Genomic DNA, 24,618 nt, shown 5'->3' on the forward strand with positions numbered 1-24,618 from the left:
GAGGTATAATTTTCAAAAGTGAGACGTGTCTCGGACATGTTCCCCGGTAGCACAGGTTACACTAAGAGCGAGGCTTTGGGGTTTTGTAGCCTAAATTAAAGTGAATGGATCTGAGTAGCTGGAGATTCGTTTTCCGAATTGACTTCAGTCATGAGTCACTGAGGCTCTCAAAACCAAATACCAATTTCATTCCTGGAGCCTGAGCCGTTTAACTCAAAAGCTATTTTAACGTTGACTTAGTAAAGTTATACCTCTGAGCATCTTTCTGTAAGTTGCAGTGTCTCATATGTGGGAGGTCTTCTACTTGTTTGTTGTTTTGGTTTTTTTGCTGGATCGCTGTAAAATCTTTGAGAGATTTTTGAGGCTGAAGGACATAACAGAATTGCTTCTGGCCCTAAGACTGACTAATCGAGTCCTAGGAAAAGTGCAATAAGTGTTTTATGATAGCAAAATAGTGTTTGTTATTAAGAAGGCTGGCTTGGTTGTCATGCAAAAAACCTGAGGCAACAGCAAAGTTGGTTACTGGATTGTGTCTTCTCTTTTTGCTGTCACTGGGATAAGCTACAGTCAGTTACAGTTGAGCAGGTTTGAGAACACCGCTTTCTGGGTTTGTCCCATGTTATTTGAAAGCTTCCTTTGCAGTCAGGGAGACTGATACGGCAAATGCAGAATCCTAACTCCCACGATCCCGGGAAATGCACTGGCTGTTTGAACCCCTGTGGAAGTGATTTTAATAACTGAGAAAAGATCATTTAATTGAAGACACTGTAACTGCAAAACTGCAACTTGGCACTTGTCTCCCTTTACTGTTTCACAAAGAATGAGAAGACAAATGATCTTGTCTTAGAGGGCTGAACCTGTAATGGGTAACATTCTGTCTAGCTTCAGTGATACTTCGGTTGCTGGCATCAGCGTGGTGCGCTGCCTGCCTCCCGGAGCCATTTTCGGCAGCAAGCACTATTTAAGATGTCCCCTCTTTTGCTTTATGGCCCTGTGTCCCAACTTATTGTAGCTCGTATTTTACATTGTGCTCATATTTTATATTGCATCTGAATGGGGGCTGGGGAAGGACTAAAACCAGACACAAATATTTTCTGGTGAAGGAGAATATGCAGCTCTACCTTGTTTAAGAAAGCTTGGTACAGCCAGCTGAGCCCTGGCCTGAAAACCAGGCAGCCCACGCTCTCCTGCTGCATTAATGGGTCTGAAAACTTCGACCTTTACGCAGGCGAGCCTGTTCAAGAGACTAACCGAACGTAAACTATTCCAAGTTTTGCCACTCCAGCGCAGATATTTGTCACCAAAGCCCCTTCTGCGAACAATGCGACAGACTCCAGTGCAGCCTGGTTGTCAATTCTAGTTGACGTTATAATGGAGCTGATGGGATGGAGTGAAGGGGAGCAGAAATGATAACCACGGATGAGATGCCCATTTGAATAGCCGAGTCTTTTCAGTAGATCCTATTTCACTTGCTTGAATTGATTCTTGTCGAAGGGAGCTCCTCATGTTATCAAGACAAATTGTTGGACGTGGCTTTGCAAAAGTTACGGTGTGGTTCTGGAAGAAAGGTATATAGCAAGGGAAAGAAGCACAGATGTTGTGATCCTCCTGTTGCTGTCATTTATTTGTGTTGTGACTACACTGCAAAATCCGAGTTTTGGCTTTGGCACTGGCTGTGCAATTTACCCTGCGAGCCAGAGAATGGGACCAGACGCAGATATTCTTGCTGGTAAAGACAAAAGCTACAGGCAGCCTCAGAGGCTGTTATTGCTGACCCATTGGACTGACGAATCTCCTGCTTCATAGTGTAAGAGAGGTAATGGAGGAAGATAAACCATGAGGAATTTTGCAAGTGAACAGAATTACCTTGTTTATTTTCTAGAGTCATTAATGTCATTAATGTGTATGTGTGTATATTCACTAGATATGATTATTAAAATGTATTTCCCTTTTTAGGAGTATCAGATGCTTGCGGAATATTATCCACTGGAACTTGATCACCACATTCATCCTGAGGAATGTGATGTGGTTTCTGCTTCAAATGATAGATCACAACATACATGAAAGCAATGAAGTAAGTGCTTGGAGGTGGCACGTCTCTGTCATGTAGTTTGGGGGCAGGTGGGGATGCTGAATTTGTTAGAAATATTACAAAGGGCACACATCCACATGCTCAGAGTGACTTTCATGTAATTTCAATAAGATGAAGAAATTGAGCTTAGATTTGCTAGATTTTCATTTATTTCCTTGTTAGTGAATATCGGGGGGGGGGGGGGGATATAAAGAAAAATCCCACCCAAAAGCTTCTCCCTTATCTTCATTGACCATAGATACTTTCTAAATTTATATACTGTGAGACACAGTATTGCGCAAGACACTAAATTTGGTATTTCTTGAACATTTTTGTTGGAGCATCTTGCAGTGATGTGCACTTGCGTAGGGAAAGCATTCATTCCAGAGGGTGACATCTCCATGAACAGAGTACAGAAATAATTGATTTGGCTGTTGAGGCTCTGAGTCAGCTACTTTGTCTGATGACGGTGGGCACTGTGCTGTCTGGAGTCAGTGGGACTCCCAAGAAAATAAGAAATAGGGCCTGAAACAGTACAATTTTTGCTTCTTGATATCTTTGTGGGAAAAAAAAAATAATCAGTTTTTCTGCTAATCCCTTTTTCACCATGCTGGTCTTGAGGATGGAGCTCTGTGATATGGGCTGCATCCAGCAGCAACTCCCCGTCGCTGAAAGGGTTGGCTCCTTCCTTCAAGGACCCAAACGCTTCACTCCAGCTCCTGCTGCTTATTTTGCACTAACTCTGTTCCTTTTCTTGATCCCTTGGAGACTGAACTCACTAAACTAGTGGAAAACTGATCTAGCCAACAAAAAAGCAATGAGGAGTTTTCTGCTGGTGGTGTGATCCAAGTCAGGTTTCTAATGGGTGATTGAGAGTCAGAGACAGTTCAAGGGACTGGACTGATGCAGCAAATAAAAAATGGGAAGGCTGAAGGGGGCAAGAAGTGAGGCATCTTCTTTGCATGACGTTGAGCACGCTTGATGAATACAGCCTGTCACAAGACTCCCATTTCTCTTACTTTCCATGTTATTTCTTGTTCACTTGAGTAAGTCCCAACTGCAGATGCTTGTCTGAGTGAGGACATAGAATCGGTCCCTATGTAAGCGCTGTAACACTTCCCCCTGTTTAGTCACCCAGCAGCCCCCAAAATACAAGGATTTTGGAGTGGATTAAAAGCACCCACTCCAAAAGAAAAAGCATTTTTCTTGATTTCCTTGATGAATAGGTTTTTTTGATAGTCCCTTGGCAGAGGTTTTTATGTTCTCGTTCCCATTGTAATATTCTTGTAGTGGAATATTCTCCTCTTAGGGTTGTCCCCTGATATTTACCTCCATAATAAAGAAGAAACAGTGTGCTACAAACCCACGTGTATGCACATACACACCCCCCCTTCATACTCTCTCTCTTTGGAAAGCACATGGACTAAAGTGCCTATAGATTACGAGCTGGATCCATAGCTGATATCAGTCCATGTGGCTCCCCTCATGTAGGAACTGGTCCTGTAGAAATTGAAAACAACCCCAGGAGCCTGGATATCTATTCCTTTTAATGTCGGCTGGGCACTCATCATCCTTGGTTAACTTTTCAATGGTAAGATTCGGCATCTGAACTTTAATCCAGTACTTTGGGAAAACAAACAGAAAATTCCTAAATAAAGAGGAAGTCTGAGATTCTAAGGTCTTGGGGACATCTGTGCATAACTCTGTATTATTATTCAATCAGATACTCCTTTGAGAAGATGTAACTTCTGTTAATTCACTGTTTGCTTTGTCTGTGTTTCTGACGCTTTCAGGCTGTAGAAGATGGTGACATATGAGCTTTATTGTTGACAGTTTTATGCTGCGTGATTTACTCTCGTGACAACACTGCAAAACATATTACGAATGCTTACATTTATTTAGGAAAAATCAGTTGGAGTCAGGCAGTCAAATGCCTTTTAAAACGTGACCACAAAGTGCCAAGGAAGATACAAACGTGCAAATATAAGGACAGATCCTCACATGCCTCAGTTTTCATTAACTCATCTTTTCTCTGCAGAACACTGCAGTCTTTTTGGGAAGGAACTTTATACAAGCTTAGTGATAACTTTGTTATGTTCTTATTGTGGTATAAGTCAGAGTCAAAATAACACCACCAAAATCAATGGGAGCAACATCATTTATGCTAGCTAACGATGTGATCTCCTCTGTGCTGATCAATGGAGCTTAAATAACACAGTGACAAAAGCATCAAGGACTCAATGTGGGAACATTTTGCATGAAGTTATAGTGCTTATGTTAATGAATCAAGAAGGGGAATTGCTGAAGATATCTGGAGCCTAATGGTGGATACCTGTGGGGATCAGGAATCCTCGGTCAAATATATGAAAAGGTACAAATTAATGAGTTCTGCTAATTAGCTTTATTTATAAAAATAAATCCACAGTTCCAAGAGGAATTGCTCAAAATTCATTTTATTCTGGTTTCCTATGGAAACGGTGCAGAGGGAGATCCACCACCATCGTGTATTTGTCTGTATCTGTCCCAGTACCTTCCCAACCCACTGGCCAATGCCACTCAGTTGTGGCACAGGAACGACAGGCTCAGATATAATTATTTTTTACAGTTCTTGTGAAAATGGGCAGCTGTGGAGAGGACAAAAACTGTGTTAAGATTTGCAACTGAGGAAAAGAGTGGAACAAGAGTCTAGACATTATATCAGAGAATTTACATGAGACTGAGGCCACAGGGAAAGATTTCATTCACCTTTGAAAAATCAAGTGTGAGATGTAGAGTCTTCAGAAACCTGGTCTTACTAGTTTGGGGGTCGGTCAGGAATGGAGCCAATATATTTGTTTGGTGTTAGACAAAAATAGGATGGTTCTTGTTTGTTTGTGGTTTTATTTTCCTTTGCTCAGGTCAAGAGGCAGAAAAATAAGAAAATTTCATTAGGTTTAAACCAAACGTTGAAAACAAAATGTTTCATCTTCATCTGAGTGTTTTTCAATCCTATTTTAAAGATGAGGCCAAACTAAATTTCAAATCTTAATGAAATAATACAGAAATGAAAACTTTAACACATCCAAAAGATTTCTTCTGTTTATTTCAGCTCAATAAACAGAAGTGATCGAGACCTGTGAATGGGCTATCGTTTTGTAACTGTGTTTCTTGTCCAATAAGTTCTTAATCTGCAGAATTTTGCTGGGTTTGATAGTGCATCTGCTGCTCTGTTGCTGCCTAGAGATCGTCAATACCTCATGCATATGAAGTCTGAAATAAAATTAACTTAGGGTCAAAAGTTTCAAATACTTTAGTAGAGTTAATTAAAAGGCTGGAGAACGGTGAGACCAAAATGACATCAATGATACCAGCTAACGTAGGTAATTAATGTCATGCTTCAGGGAATACGCTGAATGACTGCTTGGTCAGAAAGAAATTTTCCCAGACTTCTGTGTGGAAATTACCATCAGCAGTTCCTTGTGATTTATTGATGTGATGTTACCATCTGCCTCTCTGTAGCTAATTGTGTGTTCCACAGCTGTGCTCTCACTGCACAGCCATTAGGAGAAGATGCCTTTACTGATACATTGAGCCTGACCAAAAATTCCCGTTGAAGTTATGGCAAAATTCAGAGGTGATACATGTAGCGATGTGACTCACAGACTGAAGCACTAATGGCAGGAATAGAGGGGATGAAGTAGCTGATAAAAGCGTGTCTTTAAAGTGAAACATCTTTTTTTCTAAATGTCAGCGGCGCTCCTTCCCTTCAGTGGAAATGAAGCAAGACTGTGACATTAGCTTCTATCTTATATTTTCTTTGAATTGCTCAGCAGGTGGGTTATACTGCCTAAGATATGTTTAGACTCTTACGTCACCTTTGGATACAACCCTAGGCTATGGCTGTACCTCTCTGAAAGATCGTCTGTAGTCAAATGGCCTGCCTCCTCTTGTCTTCTTTCCACATGACTGCTTCTTGAACTGCTTGCAGACTGCTGGTGTGGACGTGCCTTATGGCATGTTAACTTTCCAGACGTGCTCAGGTACAGGAGATCCCGCGTGTTGTGGTCAAAGCCAAGCCTCAGCACAAAGTCGCAGATGTAGCCGTGAGTTGCCGACAGCACCTAAGATATTCTGATTCCAAGTCACAGCTATAGATCTGCGTCCTGTAAATGAATTCTACCATTGATTTTTAAGGGTAAAACAAGATACAGAATTTTTTTTAATGCTCTCACCATGATTTTAAAATATTCTTTTCTGTTTCCTTTCCAGCCCTGGTGTCGATGTATTACCACTGTCTACAATTATTTTGTGGTCACCAACTTCTTCTGGATGTTTGTGGAAGGCTGCTACTTACACACTGCTATAGTGATGACTTATTCCACAGATAAGCTGCGGAAATGGGTCTTTCTCTTCATAGGATGGTGTAAGTACCTTGTGTGTTTAAAATGGTGTGACGTGGTACCTGGCATTTAAGTGATAGAGACAAGAGCAGCAAGAATAAACTTTAAAAATCCCACTGTGGTGAAATCTGACGTTCAAACCTCCCTTTGTCAGAACAACATGAGGTCAGGTCTAGTCACTGTGGTGATGACATAAAGTTAATAGGTTATTGCTGGATTTATCTTCTTCATTTAGATCCTCAGGCACCTGGTGTTAAGGAAAGAAAGAGAACTCCCAGGCTCAGCGTTTTGGGGATGCAGCAGTTCATACCATGGCCCTTTCACTTTGATGAGCAAAACAGTGATCACGACCGCTTATAAACTGCTGCTCCACATGGCATGAAACAGAAAAGGTGCTCTCCAGAGACAGATGAGACACTTCTAAGTGAGGAGCTGACTAGAAGAGAAGCCTAATTATCTGCCAGTTCCTAGAGAACAGCCCTTAATAGTCACGTGTCACCTCTGTACTCTCCTTGTGGCTACTCAGGGACAGCAAAATAGCTCATTGCGTGCCGTTACCTCCCTTCTGCTGTGTCAGCCTGGGCCAGAGCAGAGGATGCTCCTTTTCCCTAGCGGCACCAACATAAGCTGGTGCATCCGTACAGGCTGGGATCCGACTGTCAGAGCAGCAGTCCTGCTGAAAAGGATGTAGGGCTTGCCGCGGATGCAGGCTGAGTGTGAGGCATCAGTGCCTTCTCATCATGAATAAGGTAAAACACATAGTGCGTGGCCAGAAGATTGAGGGAAGTTACTAATACTTCCTACTCAGCTTTGGTAAGGCTGCCTTTGGAATTCTGTTGTCAGTTTTAGGTCTCTTAGGTCAAAGGGGATGTGAAAAAAAAATGGAGATTATCCAGTAGAAGGCTGTCAATATGATCAGGGATCTAGAGGACGTGACTTGTGAAGTGAGGCCGAAGGAGCTTGTTTAATCTAGCAAAGAGGAAGCTAAGGAGGGATCTCTTGGGTACCAAGAATGATTTGAAGGATAATTACGAAGATAACGGAGCCAAACTCTGCTTGATAATAGCAGATGTTATAAGAAAGGACAGTGACCACAAATTGCAGACTGGGAGGTTCCAGCTGGACATTAAGAAAACAGAAAATTTACCAAAAAGGTAGTGCAACACCGGAACAGATGATGCAGAAGCTGTGGAATACCCTGACCCTGGAGGTAGTGAAAATTCAGCAAGGCTAAGCCCTGGCTGAGGTGAGCTAGCGTTGATAGTTCTGCTTTGAGCAGGAGATTGGACTGGATACCTTCAGAGGTCCTTTCTAACCAATATATCCATGATTTGGACTTGGCCAGGAGAGGTGTTGCAAGACAAGCCCCATGCGACAGCTTGTTCACTTGAATGCGAAATCTGAGGTCAAACAGAACCAGTGAATTTGGCAGTTCTTTTCTGTTGAAAGAAGAAAGGTGGAAAAAAGTAGCAAATATTTTCTTTTCTGAAAGTAGAATGACTTTTTGTTCAGAAATGCCTCTTCTTCTCAGAATTGAGCAGAAGTAATTGAATTGCAGTTCTGAAGGCAGAAACAGCCTTTAAAACAAAATATGTCATTCAATCCAAAATCAAATGGGAGGAAAGAGGAATTGTAGTAGAAAGAAAATGTTTATGTGGGAATCGATGCAATGTTTTTTTCAATATTCTTCAGTTCTGTCAGCAAACTGGAAAATCAGCTGCTCATACATCTCTCACAGACCCCCTGACTGGTTTGGTCCCTAGTATATTCCCTCTTTACCTCTTTCAGAGCCCTCTGGGTCTCTTGATTTCTAATGTAGGGTGGTGCGAGCTGAATATACCTTTCCTCTCACCCTTTTGGCTGCTTTCTGGCTCTGCTTTGCCTTCCCATACACAATCTTTTACCATCCTCATTCTCAAATCTCTGTTCTTCACTTCACAAGGAAAAATAAAATGTTTTCCTCTGGGAGAAAGGACATGGCCATATTTTGTCTGTTCATGCCTAGCAAGAACATGGGGGGAAACAAATGCACCAGACCCTGTGAGTCAATGGCAAATAAGGTGGGAGACAACACAGTCACCTGAAGAGCACAAGAGTCACCAGGGGTGGTGGTACAGGAGATCAGAGCTGAGCCATACTTCTTTCTAAAGTTAAAGACGACCACTTAGCAATTCAGTCGCTTCCCTGCTGTGTTGTGGTTCTGTCCACTTTGCTTCATCTCTTTAAAGCCTCTGTTTTCCACAGGAGAGGCAACAAATGGGAGGTTAAAAGGCAGTGCTAGATACAAGGCAGTGCTGACTCCTACCTGAGGGTGTAAGCCATGTTGAGTCATGAATTCATCTTAGAGTAGCAGTGATTTCAAAGGGAGGTGAAGCTGGAGGTTGGAAGCAGAGATGGAGCTGGAGATGCTTGTCTTGTTTGATTTTGCCTGAGGTGACAGGTTAAAGGTAAAGGGGAAATGGACAGGGAAAACTCTCCTCCTCCAATTTTGACGTCAGTCCAGTCTTTGCCTGGGTAATGCCTGGGTGAAAAAGTTCCTGTTTCCCTCAAGAGGTCTGTGTCAAAAGGCCAGCTCCATCCTCTTCCTCACTTCCAGTTTCCTTCTCCAGCAAATCCCCTCAAACCGGCTGGACTCTGAAGGCTTAAGACAAAACAAGCACAAGGGCAAGGCTCTGGACACAAGACTGGTATAACTACAGAATCGGAAAGCAGAGGGTATGGCACTGCTGGGACATGAAGTGTACAAATACACCTCCTCTAGTGCAATGAGGTTGCACACCCAAGGAGCACTACTGTAGCACCTTCTGGATGTAATTGAGAAAGTGAGCCCTGTAAAGCCAAGTGCATGGCCTTGACCAGAACCCACCTGCAGACACAGAGCACACTGCACATCGTAGGCAGAATGATATCTATAAAGTTAAGAGTAGCTGGATCCTATAGAAAGGGCAAACAATGAATGAATTCTGACATTGCAAGATATCAAGAGATTCTTACTCGTAATCCTGTTTCACAGGGAAGACTCAACTAAAAAAATGGTTGAAAATTTTGAAAACGGGCTTCATTCAAAAAGTCTAATAAGTTTACAAGCTTCTTGCAGCCTGGAAAATAAAAATCTAAACACCCACCTCCAAGTGATGTTTCTAAGGTTTTGCTGTATCAACTGCAGAAAAATTAAAAGGGACCAAAATTGCCTCTAAGCCAGACAAAATTGTTCTTATCACTTATGTAGAAATATAGGTATCTATGTGTGGTTGTTAATAATTTTGTTAACTTTTCTTACTGGCACTGGAGTCTTCTGGTTTTGAGATTATCTTTTTTATATATACGTAAAGAGGATTTAGCAATTGTGATGTTTCAACTATACTAAGATAGGACCACGTGTATTTAGAGTCTTCCAGTTCATTAACCAAGACTCTCCTCACACAAATCTGAATCTACATCTGTATCATCCAGCCGTACATGGTTTGTGATTAACTCCTGATTTTTTTGCTGTTGCAGGTATTCCTTGTCCAATCATCATTGCCTGGGCCATTGGCAAACTATATTATGAAAATGAACAGTAAGTGATGTTAACATTTGTGTTTATGTGGCTCTCTGAATAAATTAAGAAATGCGTGCAGGCTGAACTCTGAACCGATAATTTAGAAATAAGGCTGATTGATAGGTAGAGGTCACATCACCTCCATCCAAATCCAGACCATCTCAAATTTCAGAGCACTACTTGAGTCAACTCCAGAAAATACCTTTCCCAAATACCCTTGGCCAAGCCCTGAAGTTCTCATTTGATAGCTTTATACATGATTTACGGTCAGGGTAATCTCCTTCAATGGGAGTTTTGCTTGAGTAAGTCCTTGGTAAAAACTACAGTTGAGTGCTAAAGGATTTAGCCTTCTGGGTGTGCAGAATTCAGTTGACAGTCTGCCAAGAATAGTCTTATAGCTGGAATTTTGGCATTTCTGTTTCTGGCTTTTCCAATTGGAAGCAGTTAGTGTATGAAATTGAAAAATATAGGAGAAAAAGAGGCGTCTGTGTTTTGGGAATTTATTCCCCAAACATTGATAATGGTCAGATATAGCTCAGTTTGTACTTTTCAAGTAGCGTTTGGATCAATGTCTATCGTCTGTTACAGCTCCCTTCCCTAACCTTAAAAAAATTCTTTTCTCCATGAATCTGTTTTTCATATGACAACACTGTTTGCCTGTCTGTAGTGGATCTGATTAAATGTGTCTGCCTTGTAGGTGTCTGCCTCTGCACTAATCTGTGGTCTCTTAAGATCAGTGGTGATCAGTCAAAACAGTAAATGCAGTCTGGGGTGCATTTCATCACATCTGGACGGAGGTGTCCAAAGTAGGTTGGGTGAATTAGACTTAGAGGCACTGTTTCTCCTGACTATAAGGGCGATGGGTAGGATGACTGGCTGAGCTTTGGGCATCCATGCTGTAGGCATGAAGGAATTCTGTTATGCGCTACTAAGTTCCTCTTCTCTCTCCCCACAAACTTGAGCCCTTGACCAATCTCTCTTCTGTAGCTTTAACGGTGACTTTGAAGGTCTAAATCTAATTCCCAGGAGTTATACATGTTGGCAGTCAGACAGACATCCTTCCACTGAGGGAGAAGTTTTGTGTGATTCCATCCCTGCCTACAATAATCATATGGCAGAATTCATACTGTAGTCTCAAAATGGCATGAAAAACTTGTTGGAACCTGTTCCTTGAGTGTCCTAGTCAATCAGCCCAGGGCGATAACCTCAGATCACCAGATTTCCCTAATTTTTGTGTTTACAGACTTTCTTGTTTCTGGATAGCTCAAGGATCACAACATTCTGGGTCTGCTTCATGGTTGTGTTCCTTGTAGTTGTTACCTTGCACAAGCCAGGGCAGCATGGCATCTGCCTCATTGTGCTGAGGTAGGGCTTTCAGCTCTAGAATCACAATCACAGAATGGTCAGGGTTGGAAGGGACCTCTGGAGATCATCTAGTCCAATCCCCATTACAGAGCAGGGTCACCTACAGCAAGTTGCACAGGACGGTGTCCAGGCGGGCTTTGAATGTCTCCAGAGAGAGAGCTGAAGGAAATAGTCAGCTTAAACAGCACAAAACAAAATAACCAAAACTTGTGTCTTGAAGCCTGGAGAGGCAAAACACCACATGCGTTAATAATGGTGATGCACATTAAATGTTCCTGTTGCGAGTGAGTTCAACACCAAGGTTTGAACACCTCATTTTGGAAGACTGCTTATCTCTCCCAAAAGAAATAATGGAAAGTAGTACCCCTGATAGGAACATGCCACAACAACTGGGATTGCACTGCACACAGGGTGGATGGGTGAAGAGACCACTGCGTCATATGTACCACTGCCTCCTTTCACCATCACTGTATTGCCACAAAGTGAATGTGGAAGAATCTCCCCTTGATGTACCATGGATCTGAAGAAAGACATGACATGTTTACATAGGTACGTGTGCCACCTTTCACCAGCAAAGGTGTAACTGGCCCAGATCCTGCGTGACAAAAGAAAGGGGGATACAAAATACAGTCAGCAGGGCAAGAAAGGCAAAGTGGTACTGCCCGGCATGCAGAATATCCAGACTGTGCCTGTTGAGTCCCTAGGTTCAAGCTGTCTGCCTTGGGTGGGTTATTAAATGGAGCTTGTGCTTTTAAATCCACGTCGTGGACAAACCTGTACGCTCTAACTCGTATACATCATTTGCCTCACGTGCTTACTGATAAGGCAGGCGCCAGGTTACTCTCGGTTGACCCAGACAATTAAACCTAATCTCTTGGGATGTAATCACTTGGGATGTTTCTGTCTTTGATGCCTCGGAGTGAAACATTCACATACATCCTCACTGCACGTCATAGCTACTCCAAATGTGTTGTGCATTGAGAAAGCGCAGAATTTGGCTTCTGCCCACCATAGCGTGAGGTGTAATGGCCTGGAGCCTCAGTGTTGTGCTGGCTTATTCTCAGCAGTGGGGCCAAGATTCATGTGCATTACTCTGCTTGAGAAATTGAGACTGGATGCTTCAGTAGAGCCATTCCTTTCATCTGGCACACGCACCCAGGCAGGCAGGCAGAGCTCTTGTAAATGAAGACCTGATAAGGGCATTAAGCTGTAAGGCAAAGGCTATTAAATGAAATCTGCTTTTTGCATTTGTAGTAACGTCATGTGCAGAGGAGACTCAGTAAAGTAAACGAACCGAAGCAAAACAAGACATGAATAACCTGCTGAGGGCCCGTCAATTGTCATAAATATTCAGTCTTCTTCTCAAGCATTAAAGCACGTGATACTTCAGATAGCCCCTGCTCACTGCCTCCCGGCCTGAGGAAAGGGGCAGATTCCGCTAAACGGTCAAACTGAAGCACATGTAGGAACTCACCTCTGGTACCTGTGCGGGAGGTGTGCACATGTGCGTATTTAACTTACTTATGGTCTATTCCCCTCTCCAGTCCATCAGCCATTGAGACAGTTTAGACTAAACTTTGTGGGATTTACAAAATCCTTTCTCTGTGCTGGGGTGATGTAGAAATCATGCCTTTAATTTGAATTCCGTACGCGTGTGCAAATAGAGACAGTTGAGATAAAACTAATCCCTGGCTCTGAGAAATAATTGCTGCCAGGGTACTGGAGCATCTCTCATGCAAGGAGAGGCTGGGGGTGTCGGGAGTGTTTTGCCTGGAGAGGAGAAGGCTCAGGGGGATCTTATCAATGCTTATAAATATCCTATAGGAGAGTATGAAAAAGGTGGAGCCAGATACTTCGCAGTGGTGCCCAGTGACAGGAGAAGCGGCAGTGGCACAAACTGAAATACGTGAAATTTGATCTGAACGTCAGGAAATGCCTTTTTACCGTGAAGGTGGTAGAACACTGGAAGAGGTTGCCCAGGCAAGTTGTGAAGTCTTTATCCTTGGAGCTACTCAAAAGCCGGCTGGGCACAGCTCTGAGCAACCAGCTTCTGCTGATTCTGCTTTGGGCAGGGGTTAGACTAGACAATCTCTAGAGGTCCCTGCCAACCTCAGCTGTTCTGTGAATGCAGTCTGGTCTCCCCACTCAGCCTAGCTGTTACGCTCCATTTATCTTGACCGCTGGGGAAATCATGTGTTATTCCCCCAATATAGTCTGCTATAGACCCAGCAAACTGGATGCATGCAGAGAACATGTACTCTCTGGCAGCTTCCAAGACTGGATATCCCACCAGACAGCCCAAAATTCAGAACAAGATGGGAATTTCTTCATCTGAGTATGCATTTGAACTATAAATTAAGTTGTTTGGGGGTTGAACTGGAGTTCAAGTTATGTAGCTTATAATAGTTTAAGAGCTCAAAATAGCACACAGGAAGAATGTTAAGAAAATACTTCAACCAGCTTCCTAATTTTTTCTTTTTTGTTCTTACTGGGGACCATGTTCTGTATATTGAGGCAAATAAATGGGTACTGTGGCAAATATCCTGTCTGGTGTTTAGCAGTTCTTCAGCAAAATCTGACAACTCTGAAAAAAGTACTGTTAAGTCTCATTAAAAAAAAAAGAAAAAACCATACAAATGATTAAGAGTTATTGTAGTAATTTCATTGATGGACAATTGGTAAGGGGAAGAACATTAGTAAGATCTAATTAACAGTAATGATAAAACCAGTGTTGGCTTTTGTTATATAAAGAACTATCAGAGAACCATGAAGAATAATAATTAGTGCTATTCAATAGAAGTGTGTTTACATATCTGAGTCTAATCAGAACTGTCTTCCTAAATTGTCCTCTTCAATATTCAGGGAGTGTTTGTTTATTCTCTCAGAGATTAAAAAAAAAAAAAAAAAAAGAGAATTACTTTTATTTCACACAAAAAAAAGAAAATTACTTTTATTTCACACAAATGGAATTAAACTTGTGATGCACCAATTAATTTTCAGTGGTTTAGGTTTCTCTTTTTGATTTTAAAGAAATGTGCAGTGCTGATTCTATTGCAGAAATAATCGCTTATGTTGGATTTAAAGTAATGGTTAAGATGATAGGCAGAAAAGTTTTCTCCACTAACTCCTGAAGCATCAAGTTCCCATGGACATGCCTGTGATGTAGAAGCCTACCTTTGGCCGTAACCTTGTTCCCTCAAATTGTGTGAAAGCGTGTATATACACATGATGCTTCAGTCAATGCAACCTTGGTCTAATACTGGGCTTCAGATAATAAATGTCAGCATTTTGCTCTTCAGTATGGTCTTACAGTTAAGCAATATTTAAATTCCGAAGAGGAATGAGCAACCTTTGTCCTGGAAGCTCTTTAGTGCTTTACCAGCTCTGTTCCAACTTCTCTGCTGACTTTTTCTAGCTCACTAAGTTCTGCCACGTGCCTCACCCTGTTTCTTATTAGTCCCTCAGCTAGATTCCTCTGCTAGAGCAGCCAGCTTCCCAGAAACTTCTCTTCTAATAGCTCTTGGTTCTCTGAGTTTCAGGCAATATATAATAGTTCTCCGACAATGCCCTTCAAAAACCTCTCTCAAATGTTGGTCTTGCAAGTTCTGGAGAGTTGTGTTTCCTGCCTTGACATAACTTGCAATTCATTTTTCTTCATGTCTTCCCATCTCGGTAACAAAACAAAAAAACCCACAAAAAACAGTTTCCTTCATTTAAGGCTGCCCTAGGGATTCTTCTTGGATGATAACTCAGCTGTAGGAAGTACCTTATTCCAAGTCTTGCTCTCCTCACCAAATTTTGGAAGATTAGGTGCAAAATTATCAACTTGCACTAATTTGAAGTCAGTGCACCAGGGAATAACAGACATGTTTTATATTTGTAAAATATTCAAAGCTGTCTCATTTATTTGGAACTTAAAAGATGTAGAAATTGAATCAAGAAAAGGCAAACAACTGTGCGATACTGAATTGTACTTCTATATATCTGCTACATATCTCAATATTTCTGTACATTCAGTTCAGTAAGAGCATTTTGCAATGGGCAAAGAGCTCCTTCTGTTTTAGCAAGCAACACACTTTGGAGAAAGGCTTGGGGGACATCATATGAGTCGAAATAATTCCATCTGAACCATAGCTTTCCTCATCTCAGTTTATTTGCCTTCGACTCATGAGGTTGTGTCATACAGACTGCAACCTTTTTGAGGCAACAAGTACTATTTTTGGAATGCTTGTAAAAGTGCAAAACTGCACCTGCCTCCTTGGCTCAGGAATTACCCTTGTTTTCAAGTCTCCAGTGGCACTAAGCTTATCTTTTGTCACAGGGGACAGGGAAGACATATTTTTTGCTCTGTAGACTTTTTGTGTGGTATCCACAAAGGGGGAAAAAAACCTATCAGACCTTTGAACTCCAAAATGTACTTCCTAAGGTATCTGGAGTGCCAATGACCTAAACCTTAAGGCATTATGGTAGCAAAGTTGCTTCTACTTGGTGGAACCAGGATCCAAGACCACGTGGCTGTGGCTGTAATATTAAATTAGCTGTGCCTGGAATTGTTTATGGGGCTGGAGTCCAAATGGCATGGAATAGTTCACATCCACATTATTAAACCCTCTTGGCCTCCAAACCGGGGTAGGTGCAGTTTGCAGACTGTTGGGAATGTCCTCTGGCTCATGCTAGCTCCAGATTTGCTCACCAGGAATAGTATGGGGGTTGGCTATTGTTTGGCCCGGGCCAAAACTGCAATAAGGAAAATGTAATGATGTAAATGATTGAGTCCAGGTCTAAGCCCAGTTTCTTATTCATTTACTGACATAAATATAACTGATTTACTCAGTTAAGAGAATGAAGTGAACGTCGGTGGTGGGTCACTGTGAAACTACAGGCTTAATCTATTGTATAACACAGCAGGGAGAAAAACACTTGTAATTAGTAGAAGTAAGAGCCAAGCCACCACTTAGTCACACATGACACATACAGGCTCTCTGCTAGTTTGAGGCCCTTCAGTTTACCTGTGCTTTCCCTTAACCTAAGTTGATTTCCTTTTGGTGATCTTGGATCGGGTATTTGCTACCTTCTGAAGATGTCTCTGTACTGTATGATGGATTTAGTGGTCACCAGCTTGGTTCAAAGCCAATGGGATGAACTCCTTATTCATCCAGCACCTTATTTAGACAGCATTTCCACGCAGCTTGAGACATATTTGCTAGTAACAGTCCATCCTTTATGGAACTGAAGTGTCGCTGGATGCTGCAATAGATAACAGGTTCGTTTCCTTACAAATAATATTTCTTTCATCCCTTTTTCAGAGCCAGCAGGACACCTCTTCTACACCCTCCTTACACCAGGTTCTCACATTTCTTGGAAATATTTACATGGGCAATAGCCAAAAACATAGTGGGAACTTGAATGGTCTAATGCGAGGGGAAAATGGGGCTCAGATTTGCGTCCAAACAAAAAGTGGCTTTGTAAAAGAAAACTCAGTCACTTGCCACTTATATACATGATTAAAGAAGTCGTGGAATAAGGGAACATCTCGCTATGGTGTCCTTGATATTAAAATCTAAAAGAAGTGCATTCCCTTTTATAAATTATTTTCCTATTTGTTTTGTTTCTTACAGATGCTGGTTTGGAAAAGAGCCAGGGAAATATATCGACTACATATATCAAGGGCCAGTGATTCTTGTTCTTCTGGTAAGCGTGTATGTGGGTGGAAGGGCAGTGCCATCTCCCATTAAGGGATAATTTGATAGGCATCTGTGATGTTCCACATCTAGTTTTATGTAAAATAAAACACAAACAAGGTCAAAATTCTTCAGCTGTTTTCTCAAGTTGCCACAGTAGCTAACACTGCAAGTCAGAATCGCAGTGATCTGTTTTTGGCTGTTTCCTTGGCCTTATGCCATTCTTTTCTCCTCCCTCTGTAATGCTGTTTGCCTTCCTTTGTACAATGTTTTGAGATGTAGAGAGGAAAAAAGTTCAAAAATAGGAGGTACATTACAATATCTGCTCATCCACTTGAGGCTCTTGAGAACTAGGGCAATTCCGTCATGCACATGGATTAGAAAAATGTAGTAATTATGGTAAGGGATTGCATCTCCTTGTAGTCTTCTATATCTTCTTCATCTCCATCATTGCTGTGTATTTGTTTGCTAGCTTTTCGGTTGTTAAATTTCCTTTTCAGTGTCATCTACAGTTAACAGGCTGTTTATCTGTTTACCCAACACTCTGTCTCCTGTGCCAATGAACAGTAGAAGGAAAATTCATAAACCATTTTGAACCTTCAATTGAAGTGCGGTGATGCTTTCCCAGGAAATACTGGGTGTGGATGGAAAAGATTAACGCTACCAGAAAGGACAATGCTGAAAAATCCAATTCTACTCTTCCACTCCTTTGCAGTAAAAGCCACTTTAGGAAGAAGGCAGATGTCCTAACAGAGAATTCACAGGGCTCAGTGGGGTCCTCTGTCTTAGGGAACCAAGGCTCTGTATAGCTGTCCCTTATGCCACTCCAGCACCCATGGAGAAGGAGCAAATGCCACTGACAGTTTTTTCAAGGCTAAGAAGCCTTGCACTCTCACCTTGTCAGTGCTGTGCCTTTCATGAGATTCAGCATGAAAAAAGCTGCTCTGTTGCCTAGGAAGCCAGCTACGAAACTGAATGCTTCCAAACCTGAAATCAGGAGAGATAATTTCTGCGTTAATTGTTAAGATGCAGCAAACAAATCATATTGTGCATAGCTGAAAAGGGGAAAAAGGTAGTAGGAGTCTGGTTTTATGTAAAAATTCTTTTCTTTATGTTATAAGGAGAGAAATACAATCAGTGTGATACACACAATATAATTGTGTGTCACCAAGGGAGCCATCCCAAAAACACAAAGACCCTCACAGTAAATTGACTCAATGATATTGAGACTAGCTCACAAACAAATCCTATTTAGACAACACAAGGCAGCAAGTTCGCAATACTTGGAGCGTTTAGTTTTCACATCATTGCCTAGAAGTCTGTGAATCTGTGAATCTACCATAACCCCTTTAGTCAACAAGATCCGTAAAATCCTTGGATAACATCTCTGGCAGATACCATAGGTAGCTTAGAGTCATGAAAATAGCTTTGTTCTCCCCAGAACAATACTCTCTGTTTAAAGACCCCAAAGGGGCACAGAAAATGGAGGTGCAGTCGGAGGCTGCTGCTATATACAGGTCATTATATCTGCCTCTAATTTAAAGCAGCCTTGAGACGCCTCCAAACTGTGCCAATAACTATACTGCCCTAAACTGACATTGTGTATTGAACCTTTCTACATTGGCCTGTACTTGAGCTCTAGTTAAAGAATTAATGAGAAAACAACAGTAATTGCACCGTGGGGTGGAAAGCAGCTGATCTATTTTAGAGAAGTAACATGAAGGCAAACCCTTCCTTCCCTCTGTTTTCAGTTGCTCCCATCAGAAAGCACTGCTGGGTGAGGAAAAGAGCTCTCTGGAGCTAACAGGGTCCAGACTCTAAAAGGCAAATCTCAAAACTCTTGTTACAATACACGCCTGATTGCTAAAATGTGTGTCCCCCCCCCTTTTTTTTTTTAACTGACAGCTGAGTTTTGTGTTTATAGTTAAAATACACAACTCCACAGTGTGTTAAAACAACTTGACAGGCTCATTTTTTTGATCCTTAGGCAAATAAAATCAAATCGTATATAATGACTCAAGCATCTCTTACAACTATTGGAGTTATTGACCCTTTCAAGGGTGCCGTGAGAAACGCTGGATTACAAGCGCAGAAGTTTGACGTCTGCCATGTACTAAGGGCAACACAGTCAAACATCACCCCCCAGTATGTCAGTATGCCTCTGCCTCAACACAGATCATAGAATAAAATCATAGAATCGTCTAGGTTGGAAAAAACCTTTAAGGTCATCGAGTCCAACCATCAGCTGAATACTACTAAATCCACCTCTAAACCATGCCCTTAAACACCATGTCTACACATCCTTTAAATACCTCCAGGGATGGTGACTCCACCACTTCCCTGGGCAGCCTGTTCCAATGCTTGACAACCCTTTTCGTGAAGAAATTTTTCCTTATATCCAATCTAAACCTCCCCTGGTGCAACTTGAGGCTATTTCCTCTTGTCCTATCACTTGTTACCAGTGAGAAGAGGTTGACCCCCACGTGGCTACAACCTCCTTGTGGGTAGTACCCTTAAGCGGATCGCCATACTCTCCTAACTTGGTTTCATCTGCAAACTTACTGAGGGTGCGCTCGATCCCCTCATCCAGGTCATTGATAAAGATATTAAAGAGAATTGGCCCCAATACTGAGCCCTGGGGAACACCACTTGTGACCGGACGCCAACTGGATTGAACTCCATTCACCACCACTCTTTGGGCCCGGCCTTCCAGCCAGTTTTTTACCCAGCGAAGAGTACACCCACCCAAGCCATGAGCAGCCAGTTTCTTCAGGAGAACGCTGTGGGAAACGGTGTCAAAGGCTTTAGTGAAGTCCAGGTAAACAACATCCACAGCCTTTCCCTAATCCACTAAGTGGGTCACCTTGTCATAGAAGGAGATCAGGTTAGTCAACCAGGACCTGACTTTCATAAACTCATGCAGACTGGGCCTGATCACCTCGTTGCCATGCAAGTGCCACATGACGGCCTCAAGATGATCTGCTTCATAACCTTCTCAGGCACCGAGGTCAGACTGACAGGACTGCAGTTCCCCAGATCCTCCTTCCGGCCCCTCTTGTGGACAGGCGTCACATTTTCTAACCTCCAATCAGCTGGGACTTCCCCCGTTAGCCAGGACTGCTGATAAATGATGGCGAGTGGCTTGGTGAGCCAGCTCCCTCAGTGCCCTCAGCTGGATCCCATCTGGCCCCATAGACTTGTGTGCATCTAAGTGGTGTTAGCAAGTCGCTCACCATTTCCCCTTGGATTATGGGGGCTTCATTCTGCTCCCCATCCCTGTCGTCTAGCTCAGGGGGTTGGGTAGCCTGAGGACAACTGGTCTTACCCTTAAAGACTGAGGCAAAGTCATTAAGTACCTCAGCTTTTTCCTCATCCTTGGTCACTGTGTTTCCCCCTGCATCCAAAAAGGATGGAGATTATCCTTAGCCCTCCTTTTGTTGCTAATCTGTTAATAGAAACATATAAAGATGGAGGCAAAGTGCTGCTTTCCTCTTCCCTCCAGTGAGCAATGGTCACCAGGAAAGGAAGACAAAGATTTCAAAAGTAGTATAACTCAGTGAGCTCTTTCAGTCACAGCTAATGAGTTGGATTTGAGCTAATGAAGAAAAGAAATGTTCAGCTGAAGTTCAGGTTGTATGAAAGAACATACGGGACAATCTGTGAGAGAACTATCCCAGTGTACTGCTGGAAACATAGAGAGACATGAATGATACTAGAAGAAATTAGTTACTTCCAAAAGAGGGCTCACTCTAAAAGCTAAAAGTCTAAAAACTCCATCAAATTACAGTTCCGACCACATGCGAGCGCTTGGCCTGTTAAAATTAGTTCTACTCATTCCAGTTAGTTGGGAGCCAAGTGCCCAGTGTACAGCTCAGCTGAGTTTTGGTTACCTGTTAGACAAAGGTATGTGTTCAAGAGGCATCATTATACCAGCCAGGCAATGCCATTCGAGTGCTCTTAGTGGTAAATATTCTTAGTTCTAGAGGGCTAAAACCTGCTTCTAAAGATGCTAAGTCTCTTAAAAATGTAGGCGGATTTTGTCTGTCAAAAATTATTTCCACTGGTTTTGGTTTTTCATTTCCTGTGCGTTCAACTGCTGAAGCACGAGAAAGCATAACACCAAGAAACAGGTCATGCAGAAGTTCTGAGCTTCACTGGGAAAAGCAGATTGGCCACAAATAAAGCCCGTTGATCGTAGTAGCAGTCCTCAAGTCTGTCCTTAAACCATATTATTCTCTGTTATTCTCTCAGGGTACAAAAGCTTTGAACAATGCAGTGGAGAGATTTGTTTGATTGTTTTCCTGCTCGTCTTTAGAAAAAACTTGAACATTGATTTGGGCTGAAAAGAGGGAAACTATTTCAGAGGCAAAGGAAATTTGGTATAAATGCTGATCCTGAATATTGGGCGAGAAACCTGTATTTTTATCGACAAAAAATGTGAGGGAGAAAATGTAGGTAATCATCCTTCTTTGTTTCATTCCTGAATGGATTTTAGCTTGAACATATCCCAGTAGAGATCTAACCATCCAGTATATTGGATGCTTCGAAATTCCATTCCTGATAGCACTAGAAAAATAAACTCTGTTTGTTATTTTCTCTTCACATTAGTCGGGTTTTTATTTCTGGTATCTTCCCTCAGAGTGGCATAACCAAGTTTTAATCTTACATCCCCCTCTGAAGGTAAAGAAGGGGCAGGGGTTGGAAATACATGCCAGGGAACTGAATTTCAGCCTGATTTTATTAAGAGATACACATTTCTTACGTGCAATTTTAAATGTAATCCCTGCCAAAGAACTGTTGGACCATGAAAACACAGCAAGATTGGAGGACGAACCTCAGAAAATAGGCACCGGAGACAGTTAACTGAGCTGCTTTTTTTCTCAGTAACTACTGTTATGAACTGACACCATATATGCACTGCTCTGTAGTATTTCTCAGAGCTAAAATTATATTAAATTTTCAGTTTTTCAAGCAGGCAGATCAAATATTTAGGTTGGTTTTTTTTTTTTTTTTTCCAAACCTTACATTTAGCTTTAATAGATTTTTTCCCCTTGTGCTTGAGAACTGAGCAGTTTTCTAACCTCTGCTTTTTGGGTCTCGTTGAAAATAATTCGCCACAATCAATTAACTGCTGGCATAAGTGGGTACATGAGCTGATAGGAAGACCTGGAGTTCACTTCTGTCTCTGCCTTCATCAGTTCCTTACTTTTGAACAAGTTCGATTGCTGCTCTAGTTCTCAGTTTCCCCAGCTATAAAGCAAGCTTAATGATACTTATCTTCCTTTTTAAAATGCTTTGAGATCCCTGGATGACAAGTGCTGTAGAAAAGTTAAGTGTTCTTAAGAAGATGGGCTCATCCTTGTTGCAGCATGGAATTTCGCTCAGGAGACAGCAGACACGTGTACTGAAGTGGTCTTTATGGCGCGTTAATCAGTAACGATCTGGCATTTTTGTGGTGGCAAGATCAAAGCTTGCCCCAGTACTCAAGGTGTGACCACATAAATGGATTTTTATAGCAGCATCGTGTTCTCTGCTTTATTTTCTTTTTTTTTTTTTTCTCAGAAATTCCAAACATTTTTGTTTCCTTTCTTGAGTACCACTGGGAACTGAGATGAAGTTTTCAGGCAGCTAGCTAGTGTAATTCCAACATTTCTTTTGTGAATGAAAATACCCAGAGCTCATAATTCTTCCTGTAAAGTCGATTGCTTTTCTTCCCCATTGTGTTACCTTTATATTACGTGATTTCATGTGCCATGTTATTGCCTGGTCACTTAGTATTGTGAGTCCCTATACAGCTCTTTGCAATCAGCCTTTATTTTTGCTGTCCCGAGTAGCTTAGTGTCACTAAAAATCTGTCATCCTGCTCTTCATTCCCTTTTATAGATCACAAAGGTCTATGTAAAACAAAACAGATCTACCAATAGACTCTCTCCATTGAGAAAACAGACTATATATATATATATATGAGGGGAGAGACTATATATATAGACTACATATATATATATATGAGGGGAGACCTCATCACTCTACAACTATGTGAAAGGACACTGTAGAGAGGTTGGTGCTGATCTCTTCTCACAGGTAATTAATGACAGCACAAGAGGGAATGGCTTCAAGCTCCAACAGGGTAGATTTAGACTGAACATTAGGAAAGAATTTTTCACAGAAAGAGTGGTCGGACATTGGAATAGACTGCCCAGAGAGGTGGTTGAGTCACCATCACTGGATGTGTTTAAGAGACGTTTACATGTGGTGTTGGGGGATATGGTGTAAGGGAGAACTTTGTAGAGTAGGGTAGATGGTTGGACTCGATGATCCCAAGGGTCTCTTCCAACCTAGACAATTCTATGATTCTATATATTCCTACCCTTTCTTTCTTGTATTTCTATGCATAATGCTCTTCCCTCCAAACCTTTAACAGCCGCATTTCTATAGGAACCTTTGGAGAAACAAATTTGAATTCCTTTTAGAACCCTGAGTAGACTGGGTCTCCCTTGTCCCCATGCTGACTCTTTCAGTGGACTTCACAAACCATGTAATTCTGCCCCTTTACACCGTATTTCTACAAATGGTCCTTTTTACAGTGCTTGCAAAGAATTTGTCCAGCTCAGCTTCAGGTTATGGGATACAGCCATATCTTATATATAGCAATCACTGGCTGATGTTCTGGAAGACCAGATAGATAGATAGATAGATAGGTAAAAAGTAATATTGATCTGAGCACAACACAAATGCTATGGAATAAGGGGTGGAATGTCCTGGCTTGAGGTAAAACAGAACCCATTTTCTGTTCAGTAGTTTTACTTTGCAGCTAAGCCTCTTCTAAGTCACTGAACTCTCTGAAATTAACAGCATATTGTTCAGATGCTGTTTGCTGCCAGAGAGATAAGACCTGATTATTTATAATTGTGCCCAGGCATTGTATGCCGAGAGGCTCCTGCTTACACGTACTGCTGTAACCCCCGAGGGCAGCTGGCTTGGTTATTTGCCCCATTGGAGGGTCGGAAGCGGAAAAGCGTAGAGGGTTCCCACCTGCAGGGAGGAGCAGACAGGACAGATGACCCAAAACTGACCAAGAGGGTATTCCATCCCATCTGCATCATTCTCAGTGTAAAAGCTGAGGGATCAAAGGGTCAGCCCTCTTCTTCAATGGCCGCCGTCCGAGGAGGACTCTGTTCATCTGCTTTTGATCCCAATCCGTGCATTCCTGAACCCAGATCCAGATCCAGTTCCTGTCCATCACTGAGTCCAGTCTGGGACTTCCCCAGTGCCAGTCGGTGACGTGATCATCATCCTGGGAGCTCGATACTGGTTTTGTATATATTGTATATATTTAATTATTTCCTTTTTATTATTTCATTATTAATATTTCATTAAAGTAGTTTAGTTACTTCTAAACTCATAAGTCTCTTTCTCTCTCTCCCTCCTCTCCTTGGAGAGTGAGGTGGGGGAGAGCATCTGTTGTTCATTTCAGTGGCCAGGCTGGCCCAAACCATGACACCACGGCATGGAGAAAGTTTCAGTAAATATCTGAGTTTGTTTAGTTTTTCAAAAACAAGACTGTGGAAAGGTATGGTGGTT

The 24,618-nt window shown here is 42.0% G+C and overlaps 1 protein-coding gene across 3 annotated transcripts in view; it reads left to right on the forward strand.

Annotated features, from left to right (window-relative positions):
• The window catches only part of CRHR2 (corticotropin releasing hormone receptor 2), a gene marked incomplete at its 5' end in the record, with an annotated part of 163,267 nt that overhangs the window by 110,035 nt on the left and 28,614 nt on the right, over nucleotides 1-24,618 (forward strand). For all 3 annotated transcript variants that reach the window (XM_082499549.1, XM_082499548.1, XM_082499550.1), the window contains 4 exons: nucleotides 1,957-2,074; nucleotides 6,320-6,473; nucleotides 9,949-10,009; nucleotides 16,975-17,047. In XM_082499549.1, the coding sequence (XP_082355675.1) occupies nucleotides 1,957-2,074; nucleotides 6,320-6,473; nucleotides 9,949-10,009; nucleotides 16,975-17,047 (406 nt within the window). The remainder of the gene's footprint in view (nucleotides 1-1,956; nucleotides 2,075-6,319; nucleotides 6,474-9,948; nucleotides 10,010-16,974; nucleotides 17,048-24,618) is intronic.

Source organism: Vanellus vanellus (genome assembly GCF_965231255.1).
Source record: "Vanellus vanellus genome assembly, chromosome: 2".
In the NCBI taxonomy this organism is placed as follows: Eukaryota; Metazoa; Chordata; class Aves; order Charadriiformes; family Charadriidae; genus Vanellus; species Vanellus vanellus.